This window comes from Epinephelus lanceolatus, chromosome 14 (genome assembly GCF_041903045.1).
Source record: "Epinephelus lanceolatus isolate andai-2023 chromosome 14, ASM4190304v1, whole genome shotgun sequence".
In the NCBI taxonomy this organism is placed as follows: domain Eukaryota; kingdom Metazoa; phylum Chordata; class Actinopteri; order Perciformes; family Serranidae; genus Epinephelus; species Epinephelus lanceolatus.
In genome coordinates this window covers 8,182,548-8,197,866 of record NC_135747.1, presented here as the reverse complement: position 1 = coordinate 8,197,866, position 15,319 = coordinate 8,182,548, and the positions used below count along the sequence as shown (strand labels likewise).

General features: G+C 39.7%; 1 protein-coding gene across 2 annotated transcripts in view; it reads left to right on the top strand.

The window, feature by feature from the left end:
• Positions 1-534: 534 nt before the first annotated feature.
• gpr39 (G protein-coupled receptor 39) overlaps positions 535-15,319 on the top strand; it is a 74,665-nt gene continuing 59,880 nt past the window's right edge. For both annotated transcript variants that reach the window (XM_033618173.2, XM_033618172.2), the window contains exon 1: positions 535-1,755. In XM_033618173.2, coding sequence (XP_033474064.2) covers positions 972-1,755 — 784 coding nt within the window. In that variant the 5' untranslated portion in view covers positions 535-971. The remainder of the gene's footprint in view (positions 1,756-15,319) is intronic.

Genomic DNA, 15,319 nt, shown 5'->3' with positions numbered 1-15,319 from the left:
TGGAAAATATGGTTACCTCACAGATGCAGCTATGTCTGACTTATTTCAGCCTGGTTCCTGTTTGAACTTTTCAACTTCCCTGCACTCATTGTTTTTAAATTTAAAAACTATCTCGTCCACATTTAACTTCTCTGTCCTCCATAAAGGCTTGTTCTCCCCCACTTTCTTACCATGCTTAAGGTGAAAGTCACTTCTACTCTGAATGTCACTCTCAGGTTCTCCAGTTTTACCTTTAACATAATCTCCAAACAAAACTAAAAGATTGTTAATCTCAACCAATCTGATTCATTTGGTCAGAGTCAGGCATGCTGTTTTAATTTTTTTTTTCTTATCAGTTTCCAAGTTGCATCAGGTTTCATGTGTTGTAACTGTATTTCTAATCTCAGCTATAACTTGGAGTAAATCAAAGTGTTTCTGTGAAAAGGAGGTGCATTAGCACTGTTGATAAGAAATGAAAGCAGGCCTCAGCGCTCATGCTGCCTGTCGTGGTGTTTAATGTTTAACTGCCCTGCCCTCGTAGGTGGGAGGAGGAACTGTGTGTGAGTGGAGTGCTGGCTGACTCTTTGCTGAGACTGAGGTGAAACCACCCGACTATGGACAAGAAACAGAGAGGACTCTTGGGAATCCCAAAGGATCATCGGGAGGAGGAGATGAACCAGGCTTAGTGCCACACACTGGACTTGTGGTGATAAGACACTGAATGTTTAGAACACAGTTGGAAGTACTAAAGAGTCCTCATAATTTCTACTGAGGAGTGTCACCTACCGTGATTTGGAGTTTACCACCCACTGGGATACCCTCCTTGAGGAATCAGACATAATTCCAGACAAAGAAAAGTCTTGAGTTGTGATCTTGGAAATCGTCTCACTTGAGGCTCTTGGCTCTAATCACAGAGACTGTGCTCAGCAGAACTGATAAGCTAAAGGAAAAAAATCAATACCTGGAAAATCAGAGCTCACCATTCCGTAACCATGAGTGAGGAAATGGAGATAGCAGACAAGAAGGACTGGAGGGAGCTTGAACCCAACTATTCTCTCAAAATCTTCCTGACATTCTTTTACAGCCTCATTTTGGTGACAGGTATCATGGGTAATTCAATCACTATCAGAGTGACACAAGTGCTGAAGCGTAATGGCTACCTGCAGAAGAACGTCACCGACCATATGGTCAGCCTGGCATGCTCAGACTTGTTGGTGCTCCTCATCGGCATGCCAGTGGAGCTCTACAGTGCCATCTGGTTCCCGTTTTCATCTGCAGAAGGGAACGCTGCCTGTAAGATATACAACTTCCTGTTTGAGGCTTGCAGCTACGCCACCATCCTCAATGTAGCCACTCTTAGCTTTGAGCGCTACGTGGCTATCTGCCACCCGTTCCGCTTCAAAGCCTTGGGTGGGAAACGTACCTCTGCCCTCATCACCTTTGCTTGGCTGGTGTCCGTGCTCGTGGCTCTGCCGTTGCTAGTTGCTACGGGAACGCAGGGACACATTCCCTATCTGGCAGATACACCTGTTCAGAATCTGACTTTCTGTACAAATCTGAGGGAGCGCTGGGTGATGTACAGGGTTAGCATCTTTGTGGCTTTCATCGTCTATATGATCGTGTTGATCTGTGTGGCCTTCATGTGCCGGGCCATGGTCCTCGTCCTTCGGAAACCTTTAGGATCTGTGGATAGTGGCATCAGCGGAACTCAAAGAGCGCACAAGCACGAAGGTTCAAAGGTTAAGACAGCCAGGAAGCAGACCATCATTTTTCTTGGTAGGTTGTTGGTTTAATATCTCAAAAAATACATTTTAGAGCTCTCTGTGTGTCTGTTTGTATTGTGAGAATACTGTCCAGTTTTGTGTCCACATTAACAGCAGAAATCTCTGAAATGATTGACAGAAATGTTACCAAGTGTTATTTTTTTTACATCATGTATGGTGGTGTGGGTGACTGTGTGATGCTGATATATTACTACCATTGCCCAGGTTGTTCACATGTGTCAGACAGCCTCTTCATCTGTTTATGCCAGCAATTAAAACACCACACTGGCTCTGTGCCACAAGTGGAAGTGAGAAAGAATACATTTCCAATGTTATGACCATTCAAATGATTGATTACACACAGACACACAGACACACATACACACGCTGCTTTTGTTAAGGGTGTGCTCTTGAACTGAAAGTGCAGATAAACCATCTTGTGAATAGTAAGTATTGCTGGTTTGTTTGTACTTAGAGATATGCTCAGCCTCAGTCCAACCATGCTGTCCAGTCAAAATTGGTGATACAGGACTGAAGTTACAAAAAATATGACGCGCATGCTGTCATAATTGTTAGTAACTTAAGTCCTGTATCACCAAATTTTGACTCGACAGCATGGGTGTCATACTTTCAGTAATTAAGAAATTTCAGTAGCTGTGGACACCACTATTTTCAATGTCAAGGGGCTCCATGTCCATGTTTTAACTGAGAAAACTCAGAAAAAAGACTCCCACAAAACTTAGTATCAAAATGAACAAAAACAACACTGCCATGAAAAATTAAATAGCAGAGAGACACCTCACAAAAGACCTCACAGACAAGGACTCTCCCTCCGGGTGGTCAGGTATGCAATGAATGCTGAAACAGCCAATAGTAGGCCAATCCAGATAAAACTTTAATAACAGGATTTTCAGAATAAACAGAATGTGAACACTGGGGTGGACATCCTGAGGACATCACCACTGTCTTGGTCCAGTGGACATCAGCTAGCATTGGACACAAGTAGGGAGGGACTCAGAGATGTTAACGGATGCTGATATGCCCCACTGCAGACAGGCTGACATGAAAGGAGATAGGAAATACAGCAGACAAACTCCCAAAGTCCCTTAGTCATACAGCAGGATGGTCACAGAGAATGACCACATGAATAAACATACACTGATAGGAAGCAGGACACACAGAAACTAAAATCCAGACCCTGGAGAAGGAAGCTGTTAAGATTAACTGGCTGTCATTCCCTGTTTAATATACAGGTGTATATTAGTCAAAACTATTTCTTAGTGAAGGAGTACTTCATCTGCAAAATGGCCATTTGTATATCAATTTATCACCACTTGTTACCACCACTTGAATTTGTGAGGAAAACTTTGTTTTCCAACATGCCTCCAAGGTGAACAAAGAATCCAGTCAATGAAGCCAGCCTCAAGTGGCCTTTCAATAAACTGCAGTTTTGGGCACTTCTGTGGTGGCTTTATTTTTCAGCTCTGGTGGCTGCCGCTTGGTACAAACAGTCTTATACAGAGCCGAGTAGCGTGCCTAGGCACATGTATGCATTTGAACTCAAGCAGTGCACATGTGCATGCGTGTGCTCAGACACACTCAGGGCACGCCACTCGTAGGCAGTATTGTTTTATATTGTAACTTTTTTGCGGAAATGCATGTGAGTAAAACTGGATAAATAATATAATGAATGAATGAATGATTATACTGCACGAGTCCTGTGAGAATTTGTATATGGATGTTTTAATATAGTTTAGCTGTTGGTCCCCAATGATTCAGTTCATAAAGAGTGTTTGCCTTTTTTCTTCATGAATTCAGCAAAACACATGGTGAGTAATTGATATACAAATAGTGATTTTGTGGATGACGCATTCTTTTAGTAAAAGATAAAGGAAGGGAATTTTTTTCCCCCCTTAGCTCTGTTAAGCATGCTAGTGTCTTTCAGCTCATTGTTTTGGTTTTTCAACCCATAACTTGTTCTGGTTCACTCCCAAAGCTCTCATCAACCTTGTTGTCAGCAGAGTCAGAGAGCTGCAGCCACTGTACACTACCTCCATTCACCACATGGAAAACAGACAAAGTTAACAATTACCTGGTGAACAAAGTGAAGCATTTAGCAGCTAAAGAGCCAGACATTTTTCTCAGGAGTTGTCAGAGATCAAACAGAGCTGATAGGAGGGTAAATGCTTCTTACATTTGTCAGGTGGCCAGGAACACAACTCCAGATGAATGCTAATGTTGTTCTGCTGGCTGTGTAAATAGGCAGTTGTTATAACAACTTTATGTAACTTATTCTGCTGCCTCCAATTGGCCAAAGAGAAAAAAAAAGAAAAGGGAGAAAAAAAAATCAAATAATGCAGCTTTAATTTAGCAGAAATTTCTTCAAGAAAAGGAACCAACCGATATAAAAAAAAAGAACTTAATTTATCATAAAGCTTGTGTTCACGTTTAAAACAATCATTTCAGCTTTTAGTTCTGGTTGTTTAAAAAAAAAAAAGAAGTGAAAATGGCTGTTAGCATTATTACATGATAAATGTTCTCAAGTGTACAATACAGGTACATGTATGCCAATGGAAACTAACCAGATTGCTCTTTTAATTCCTTTCTTTCATCAAGAGTAAAATGCACAGCCTGTTTGAATTACATTAGAAAACCTGCCTCTTTAATTGCAGAAAAGAAAGTGTTCTAAAGAAAGACAGCATGCTGAGAAAAGGCTCTGCTCCCCGCAGCTTTGTGATACCTGTCATCTACATCCCAGCTGCTACCTGCAGCTGATGACCAGCCAAAACATTTTTTAAATTAAGGTGTGTTACAAGCAGGTGTTTTGGTTTTTATATATTTGCAAAAGGATCTGGGACACATTAATGAGGCAGCATATAATAGTCAAATTTCCTTGTTTTGGCACAAAAGTACCAAATCATTCTCATCCCCAAGTCAACAAGACTTTCATCCAGGAGACCACAGTCTGTGTCCCATATAAAACAAAAGTCAGTGTTGTTTTAACATATTGTTATGTAACTTAATGTACCTAAATCCTGTTTGAAACATGACATAATTTGTGTACTATATTCGTGCACATCACTTTACATTTTATAACAAACCTACTTCACTCATTCTTGAGAATGGGACAAAACCTTACTTACTCTTAAAACACTTACTCTTTTTTAAAGATATTTTTTGGGGCATTTTCAGCCTTTAATGGATAGGACAGACAAGTGTGAAAGGGGGAGAGAGAGAGGGAGTGACATGCAGCAAAGGGCCAAAGGCTGGAGTTGAACCCGGGCCGCTTCAGCGACAGCCTTGTACATGGGGCACGTGCTCTGCCACTAAGCCACAGACACCCCAAAACACTTACTCTTCAATTATGCTGAGAAAATACATTTTAAAAGATCAAAGTCTTGACTATTAAACCTTGAAATGGGCCAACCTCCCGGCGATTTAAGTTTTTCTTAAATAGCATTCATAATGGATGTCAGAGGTAAGATCTGAGGGAGTTGATATCTTATGGAGTTGACCAAAAATTATAAATTTATTTATTTCACAGCAGTTGTAGTGAGTAGCCATTTTACTTTTCAGTGTTGTTAAGATGTTTCTTAAAACCAATCAAAATACTAATTTGTAAACCATAATTGTCATTTAGTTTTTATCTTTAAGGGCAATGGAGTTGACCTGTTATGGTTGAGAAACACCGAACAGCAATATTATTGCATAGCATTCCCGCCTTTTTGGAGACCAGAAAGGGAGACAGGAGTCCTCAGGATATGGCTAACTCCTTTTTTGCCTGATTAAATCATGTTTTTAAAAGAAATCTGATGGAGCTGACAAAAATCTGGGACTCATCTTTAAAGGACAAACATTTTCCCAAAAATGTATTTTATGTATTTTAAAGGCTTTTAACACATTTTTAATTGTTTGTAGTTGTGAGTTCTTGTCTGGGACAAGGCTGGTATCTTGCACAGGGCACGCTTAAATTTTACAAAAATGAAAGCAGATCAAAATATTTCAGAAATAATATTTTTTCCTACATGAATCCTTTAAAAATAATGTTCCACATTGGAAACGACATTAGTGTGTTGATAAGTTAGAATTTCAAGGTTTTTATTTTTTGGTAGGACATGATTTTTTCCAAGAATGGTGACCAACATGATATTTTTTTCTAAACCTATCCAAGTCGTTTAGTTGCCTAAACCTAACCTCAATCATTTCATAACAATAACTATGTGTTACAATGTGTTCTAGCTGCACATCACATTCAGTTGCTAAAGGGTGCCCTGTGTGATGCTACGAGATGCCAAGGGGCTTGGAGAATTGAAGGTATTTGATGACCTTGGCTTCCCAGACAGAACAGATGACTGATAATGGTGTCAAACATGATCCCATGTGATCACATATATTATCAGATATTTTCACCAGACACTGGACCTTAAACACAGTGTTTTCACTTTGGAAACAAGCTTCAATCTGTTGTTACACATCTATTTTTTGGGCTACTTCTCTGCATTCCATCACCACACATCCTGTGTGTTTACTGACACACATACAACCACTCTTTGTTCAAACACAGTCACTCATGATGGATCAGTCTGACATTGACTGTAAACCAAATACAACTACAACTAAATGGGTCTGAATCACAGCATTGGAACTCACTGTGTACTTTTACAGCTTATTCTCACATTTCTGAGGAATTTATTCTATAACCTGGCTGGCTGCTAAATTGCAAGGTCAGTGAAACACACGCAGTTGTTACTTTTGTGTTGTATGAGATTTTTCTTTAAACACTAAAGGTTTGCACAGTTGGATAATCAGTGGGATACAAAACAAGCACTTTCCTATGTTGCCTTGAAATGAAAACAGATGCATGTGAAACAGTAGACCACAACCTCTGGGAATACTATACTTTTAAAGTGAAATGCCCCAAACTTTTAAGCCCAGTAAATTATTGACAGGTGTTTTTTTTTCAAATTTTTGAAACTTATATTTTCTTTTCAAACTGTGAGTCGGTTGAAGCTCCCTAGTTGAAGTTGGTGGAGACACACTTTTTTTAATGTCTAAATAGCATCAATAAACCTATGACAGATCTTCCTTTTCATTTTGGATGGTTCAACTCTACAAGATGTTTTTCCACTATGACAAAATCTATAGTAACTATCCTTTACACTGTTGAGGGGTTAGCACTGTGACTATAACTAAGCTTAACTACTCAGGACAGTCATGTATCAGCACCACTGAGAGTCACTGAGACATTTAATCAGCCTCGCAGCATCATGCAGGAGAAAAACTAATGATGGATACATGCTGACTTTCTGCTAACTCCTTTTTCCATTTATCTTTTAATAAGACACTGACATATCAACTCATCTAACTAACACAAAGGGTTTCATATACAAAATGATTAATAAGTGAGCAGCATGTTCCCACTTATATACATCTATGTTTGTTTTCAGTGTTTCCTAGAGTACAGGACTGTGGCACTGCAGTCGTGCTGTTTCAATTACCAGCCAGTCACACACCCTCACCAGTCTAATTATGTATTAAGTATTGGACAGTGTGTGAATCAAATTGAGTTTCTGTGCTCTGATGACCTCAGATGGATGTGGAAGGAGGGGTCAGCTGCATTACAACTAATGCATAAAATGGGGTTTTATCCATTAGTCACAATCCTTGCGCAGCTTAATTGCCTGGTAGAGCATAATTGTTTTTGTCCTGCTGTACGGATGTAATTTTGAATGTGCTATAGACATAATCACACTGACTGGTGTTAATGAATGAGAATGGTGACATGGTTATGTTTGAATGTTTTGTATGATGCTGTGACTGTGATGGTCATGGTGGAAATGAGGAGGAGCAGCTTTGCAGTTATGATGATGATAATGCTGAGGGGGAGGCTGAGGATGGTGACGGTGATGTGATGATTAGTAGCAGGAGATGGAGGAACAAGAAAGGAAATGACAGATGATAACAACGGTGGGAGCGTACCTATGTTCCCTGGGTTCTATGTTCCCCGGGTCCTATGTTCCCCGCTTTGTATGGGAGCCCAAAAGGGTCCTATGTTCCCCGCTTTGTATGGGACCGGGGAACATAGAACCCTTTTTAATAATAAGGGTTCTATGTTCCCCGCTTTTCCCCAAAAGGACCCGGGGAACATAGGCCCTTTTTTTTAAAAAAGGGTCCTATGTTCCCTGGCAACAGCGGGGAACATAGGACCCTTTTTCTTAAAAAGGGTTCTATGTTCCCTGGTCCCATACAAAGCAGGGAACATATTTCCTTTTGGGGAAAACAGGGAACATAGAACCCGGGGAATATAGGGATGACCCCAACAAACGGTTATTTATGGTAAAATGGTCCAGAGTAAGAGAATGATAATGATGATGATGATGAGTGGCTAATTCGGAAGAAGAAGTAGTATATAGTATATACTATTCTAACCCTAGGTCACTGAGTGAAGAGAAGCACCATGAGAATTATTTCTTGCTATAAACTGAAACACCAACAGCATCAGCTGCAACAAATGTAGATTTATTTGAAGCTGCACTAATCAATTTTTTTTACTAACAATGGATCAAGTGGTTGTAAGTGCATGTAAATCCCTGTGTGCATATCCCACTGGCAAGCTAATTGCCACCACTCTGTACTATTCTCGTATGGTGGATAGCTCTGATATCGGGAAGGCTATGTCGCAGAAGCAAAGCACCCACCCTCTGGTTTCCTCCCAGGTTAACAATGTTTGCTCTGTTAGCACTGTTGTGGTTGTTAGCGCTGTTGATTGAGTTAGCACAGTTAGCTATTAGCCGCCAGCTCAGCCACCCTCCTGTCAAGAATCGTGTCCCTCTGAATTACAGATATGCTCTAAATACAGCTCCTTTAGCTATTATAGCTCAGAGATCGACTGGCAACAAAAGCAGCCCATGTATTTGCTGTCAAGCGACTCCAATTTGATAGACCAAATTTAGACTGACACAATATGTTTGTTGATCAGCAAATATTTAATTAAAAAAAAAAACACAATTGGTTAATTTGTATTATTTGTGTTAGGCTAATATTATCCAAGGTTTTTCCTTCCCATGTTGGTGTGTACAGAAAGCAGAAATTCAAAATTGAATGAATGTAATGATTGTCTGATTGTCTAATTTGACTTAATAGCCTGCTTTTCAGAATTATGTAAAATTTTGCAAAACAGTCAAAAAATATTTAACGAAACATTTTTACTGCTATCACATATTGCAATAGATGCTGTGGCCAACACTGTGCCCAAATGGCATGTTTTAAAGATAAGTGTGGGCAAGCCAGCCATCACTCGCATCTCCATCATCAAATTAGCCAACACTACAACTGTAGTGCACTTACACACTTACAGTCACGGTAAATGCATTCTAATGGGGGTGTTGGTGGCTTAATAGTTAGAACAGGCTCTGTCCCCAGCTTGTGGCCCCTCGCCGCGTGTCACTCCCTCTCTCTCTCCCCCTCACCCACCTAGCTGTCCCATTCATTAAAGGCAAAAAAGCCCCCAAAAAATAATCTTAAATTTTTTTAAAAAAGCATTCCGATGGAGTCAGTGGAGAGAGCTAGTGACAAACTTGTCGAAGTTAGCAGATGGTTTGCCCATGTGACCACGACCAGTTTTCAAAATTAGGTGTTACCAAAGGGTGTATAAAGCCAGCCCACCGTGAAAATTCACAAACTTCCCAATGGCTAGTTTGCACCTGTGAAGCATGCAGCTGTTTTCCACGTTTAAAAACCCCACTGTACACAACCTGCTCAGCACCAAAAAACAGGCAAAGTTCACAACTAACTGGTAAACAGTATGGAGCATTAAGCAGCTTAAGAGGCTGAGATACTTTTGTCATGAGTTGGTGGAGACCAAAACAGACCTAAAGGGATACTGAATATAAAAAAAGAAAAAGTTCTCTAACATTTTTGTCCCGTAAGTTAGTCTCCATGCATAACTCATGATTTTAATGCTTTGTGTATTAAAATATGGGATTTCACCTGTTTGTTTCAGAGCAACATATCTGAATGTATTGATATGGATGGAATTATTGGGATAAGTATTTGTGGCATCCCAATGAAACTACACATGAACATCATTTTACTCAGCCTGTGAACACAGTTGTGTAAGCTTTATCAAATCTGAGAAAATAACCATGATGATGTCATCAGGCTGATTGGGCTTTGATAAGGCAGGGAGGGTTTCACAAAGAGACACACTTAAGTTGCATTATGGGAAGTGTAGGATCCAGCATTTTTGGAGTAATGGGGATTAAATGTCCTGACACCTCAGCCTCTGCTGTAACAATTTGACCATTCCTTGTTTAATCCATAAGTGCAATGCTAAATCACTAGAAAGGCTATTAAAAACCTGATGATATCCAGAACTCTGACGTTAGCTTCAAGAAGGCATTGGATTGACAAACTTCCCAACTTAACTTGAAGGTTTGCACACTTTAGATACTGGTTAGTTCCATTTTCTTTTTGAATCATCTCTTGTGAATGTAGTGGGAATGCAAATTTGCTCAATTTGCCAATTAAATGCTTAATGCAATCTGTAGTTTAGTCTGAGAATTCAATAATCACAGTTATGAGAGAGAACAAACAAGCTATTCCCCAAACAGAAAGCTGACAGTGCTGTAATGAAGCTTTGAATTGATGAAGATGTTTATGCAGGCGGTTTGATTGAATGGATAGATTCCCTCAGTAACAGAAGGTAATGTGTTTATGAATAACATGTTTAACTACACAAGCTGAAAGTAAAGCAGAGAAAAACACAATGACATGGGTAATTTTCTAAAATGGTGTTTGTTTTAAAGGCTGATAGTATGTATCATCTATGAGAAACAATCATTCACATTTTGGGGCAAAGTACCTGTCTTGTTGCTCAGATGGCTGAAAGCTATGTACTGGGTTCAAGGAGAAATTCTTTTAGGGGACCTATTATGGTCATTTTCAGGATCATGCTTTACTGCTGTATTTGAGGTTTCTATTAGAACATGTTTTCATGCTTTAATGGCAAAAAACACCTCCTGTCTGAACACCTGAATTCACCCTCTGTCTGAGATGGCTCAGTTTTAGTACCTGCCTCTTTAACCCCCAATCCTAAAAAGCCTCGAGCTTGCTGTAATTGGTCAGCGTTTCCGGATCTTCTGTATTTCAGTATCTGCAGCATCATTACAGCCAGGGAATGACTGTAACGGAGAATAGCTGCACTTTCTACCATGAAAAAACACCAATAATAGCTTCTAAACCCAACCAGACATGTTCCAGCAGGAATGTGATCGGAAATCAGTAGGCTACATGATGTAAAGACTTGCAGTAGTGTGCTTAGAGCAGATGACCAAGAAATGCGGCATGCTGTGATGTCATACTGTAGCCAGAATAGAGGAAAACTGTTGGAAACTGGGAGTCCAGAAGCCTGAGATTTATGTTCACAGACATTACCTCATTATTTGAAACTTTGGCCATGTTTACTATGAAGGGAGGAATAAAGTACTTAGCAAGAGCTTGAATCAGCTGTGAGGAATCAGAAAGAAACACAACAATATATAACATGATTATATATATATATATATATATATATATATATATATATATATATATATATATATATATTTTTTTTTTTTTTTTTTTTTTTTTTTTACCCCATCTTCATATTCTTTGTTGCCACATGCTCTGTTAAGTGCATCAGTGGGATCATACTATCATACTAATAAATAGCCTACACCTACCCTGCATTCCCACATCATGTATTCAGAAATACTGCAGTGATATTGCAGCATCAAAATGATTTGGGCAAAGAGGAAAGTGAAATTGACTGGATCTATCTACTCAATGTTGTTTGGAAGAAGTAACTGTTGCAATATGTATTAAAGCTTTTAGCTTTGTGGTTTGTTTGTTTGTTTATTGTTGTTTTTAGCTTGGAAGGTTCCATCTTTCCGCCTTTAATAATACTACCTGTACAGTTAACAACTGGGAGGAGGCAATGTGGAGTTTTGGATTGTTTCAGATTTCAGCAGATAATCCTTTATTAGGATTAAAGTATGATATAGAGTGATTCCATAGTGCATAGAAAAGAAGTAAGATGAGGGAGTTGAAGAGAGACTACAATCTGATAGCCTTGACGGATTTTTAATCAGGAGACCTGTACTGTAATGACACTCCTCTGTGTGCGATAGTCGTTCATGTAAACAGTAGGAATTGTGTGGGATGTCCACAATATACACTCCATCTCCACACCCTTTCACTCAATTACTTTACTTTTAACCAAGAGCAGAATATTGGTATGTGTATAAATATTGATAAGGTCAGATATGGAGGGAATTATGTGTGTCTTATGGTTGACAAAAATCACAACTGAAAAAAGTCCTCAAGATAATAAGAATGTTTTTACTCTAAAAGAATGAAACAAATAACCATATAACCAAGTAATATTCACACTGCAAATCATCATTTTTCAAGAACTACATACTTGCTAGCCAGGCCATATTGTAGTCACCTCACATCCACAATATCATGTCTATTACAGCTACTTCAAAATTCATAACCACTCAGTCCTCATAAACAACATCTCAAGCAGCAATACACTGGCAACTGGACTCCATCGTCTCTATAATGCAATATTACATTTTACTGAATATTACTAGGGGGGTCATGACACAGTCTGCTGGCATCAACAGTATTCACTCTCCTCCTTATTGACTGCTGGCTTACTCTGCTGCAAGAATTACTGGAGTTTGAATTTGAATATGAATTGTTATTGCACTTGGCAGATAGAAAAGACCTGCTGCACATTACATTGAGTTCCACTCTGATGCACACTCGAAAACAGTCATTCCAGTTGTAAGCACTGATGTCAGTTACCTCTCAAGTGGCCACGTTCCTGTCACCGCTCCACTACCTTGAAATAACTTATAATCCTGGTTAGGCTCTGCAACTTTGGAGAGTAATTAAAAGCACGGAACATCCTTGTTAAGTTGCCCACACATCACATCCAGGACAGAAGGTTAATTGCTTTAGATAGTTTATTTTCAGACACTGGGAGACAGCATTTGTGAAATGAATATTAATTCTGTTTTGCCGCCTTCAGCCCTTGGCCCGTGAACTATGACTTTTGCAGACTATTTGTGATGGGAGCACTCAGTGAGGCTGAATAGATATGAAAAGAAGGCGTGCATGCAGAACAATAAGAGAGCAGGGAGTGCTATTGTTATTCTTCAACTGTTTTCATTCAAGATGTTTGCAGTGATAACCCTGTCTTTACTTGTACTATAATTGCTGCTGAGGATCAAACAATACACAAAATGATTTGGAGAGCTGAAACATGATATAAAAGTCACACAGATTCTGCTGTTTCACCTGAACCTTTGCAGTATGTGTGACTGTGACATTTACCTTTAGGCTGGAGTCAAATGCAGAGCAACATATCTTTAATCTCAACCACACAAAAGGCCAAATCAAGAATGTACACACCAAAAGACTGCAAACAATTCTGTGACAATTAACTCTGGCATTTTTCAAGCTGGACTCTATTTTTCCATGTTTTTGTGTCTAAGGGCATTTTCATATTAGGTACGATTGATTGGTACCCTGCCTGAGTATGATTGCGCCCACCCCTCTACTCCACCACTGCTCAGCTTTCACATTAGTACCTGAGTACACTTGCGTCATCCACGTGACATTTTTGTTGTGCTACAGAGTAGAAAAGGGTGCCGCAAATGAACACCGCTGCCCCGGGAACCTTCATCATTGAGGACCGGGCAGAGCTCTGTTCCTAGCGGGAGGAGGAGTCGCTGCTGTTGGGCACAGAGCTTTCTGCCTTCTGCTGGAGTTCCAGCTGCAGGTCAAAAGGTGGCAGCAAAGCCAGATGTGGATCTGGGCTCTAGTGCTATCTGATATAGAGGCATCACTGTTAAACTGAGACTATTTCATATTTCAAAACTGGTTAAAACTCCTTGTATAATGTTAAATATCAGTCCACTTCTGTATTTTGGTACAGTTGGTGTTCACACCTGATGTGTACCATACCGGAGTACACATAACCCATACTCGACAACTCCTTTTTGATTGGAATTGGCAAACCGCGCCCAGGTATGGTACACAGTATTCACACCAATCAAACAAACTGGACTTTGGGGTTAATTATATTCAGATCAAAGCCCTGATCCCTGACATGAATGCCCCCTAAGTGACTCGTATGAACCACGATTTTTTTAATTGGTCCAGTATTGAGAGCAGCCGGCAGCAGTGAAACAGGCTACATGTAATCACTCAGGGTGCACCCTGTCTATTTACATCCATTAAAAGTGCTTGTTTTTGCGGATACTGTGCCATGCTTTCATTTGCACTAAGACCAAGCCAAAACAATAACTTTAGCTAAGAACATTACTCCCACTATGTTTACAGCACTCTTAAAACAGGTTTTTTCTTCAAGTGTAAGTGTTTCAATGTAGATCTGTTTTCCTCTTTGGCTGGCAGTCGTCATCCTTGTCAAATGGTCTGCAAGGGGCAGTGTATGGACAGTGTTAGGTTCCATTGGTAGCACAACTGGCTACTGGCATCTTCCTATCCCACAGAGGTATTCTATGAAAGCACGAAATGTTGCAATTTATTTTGTTGGCACAATGCTCCAACACGAGCCATTGTTTTGTTTTTTAGATAAGAAATTAGCTCTCTAGCACTCCCATTTTGTTTGATAATAATGGAAGGGTCCCCTCAGATTATGTGTGGTCATATGCCTACAAAGTTGCGTGGTGATGGGTGAAACCCTTGAGATGTTATACACCTTTATGTGATGAGCCACGCCCTCTGCAATATTCATTGCCTTATAGAAGCTCAGTTTTAGTAAGTTTTCCAACTTTTGCCAAGAGGGAACTTTAGATATTGGTCCCTAGATTATGTTCACCAAATTTCATGCAGATCGGTCAGACTTCCTAGGAAGAGATCGATTTTAAGTGTTTTTCAAAAAATTCAAAATGGAAATCTATATAACTGGAAGTTATGGGTTCTTGAGGCAAATTTGTTCCTCATGAGGAGAAGCATCTCTGTGCAAAGTTTCACGTCTCTATGACATACGGGGCATGAGATATGCCCATTCAAAGTTTGCAATTTCAATCGGTAGCTATAGCACCCCCCTTTGGCCAATTGATGTATTCATTCGCATCCTCCCATGACCTTCTACCACTGTGCCAAATTTCACATGGATTGACCTAGTCAGTGAGGAGAAAAATGAGGAAAAGACACACAAACACACACACAGACAGAGTTCTCTTCATTATAAGATAGTGGCAGGTTTACCATTCAAAGTTCAGAGTCATTTTTGAAGCAATGATTCCTCAGTTATATGGTATACATTTTTAGTTGGCATCTGTCAATTTTGCCTGCTGAAATGGCAACTGTTGTGATCAGATTTTATCAGTTGTGGCTTATTAGCTAATTAAGCTAACTTTTGTGTCGAGCTGACTTGTTTGAGAGCAACAATGATTTAATTTGGTTTTGAGTATGCAGCTGATGGCTTAAAACATGATATTGTGCCAAAGCTACAGGTACATGTGCCATGCAAGAAATCAGCATCCTCCCCAACTGCT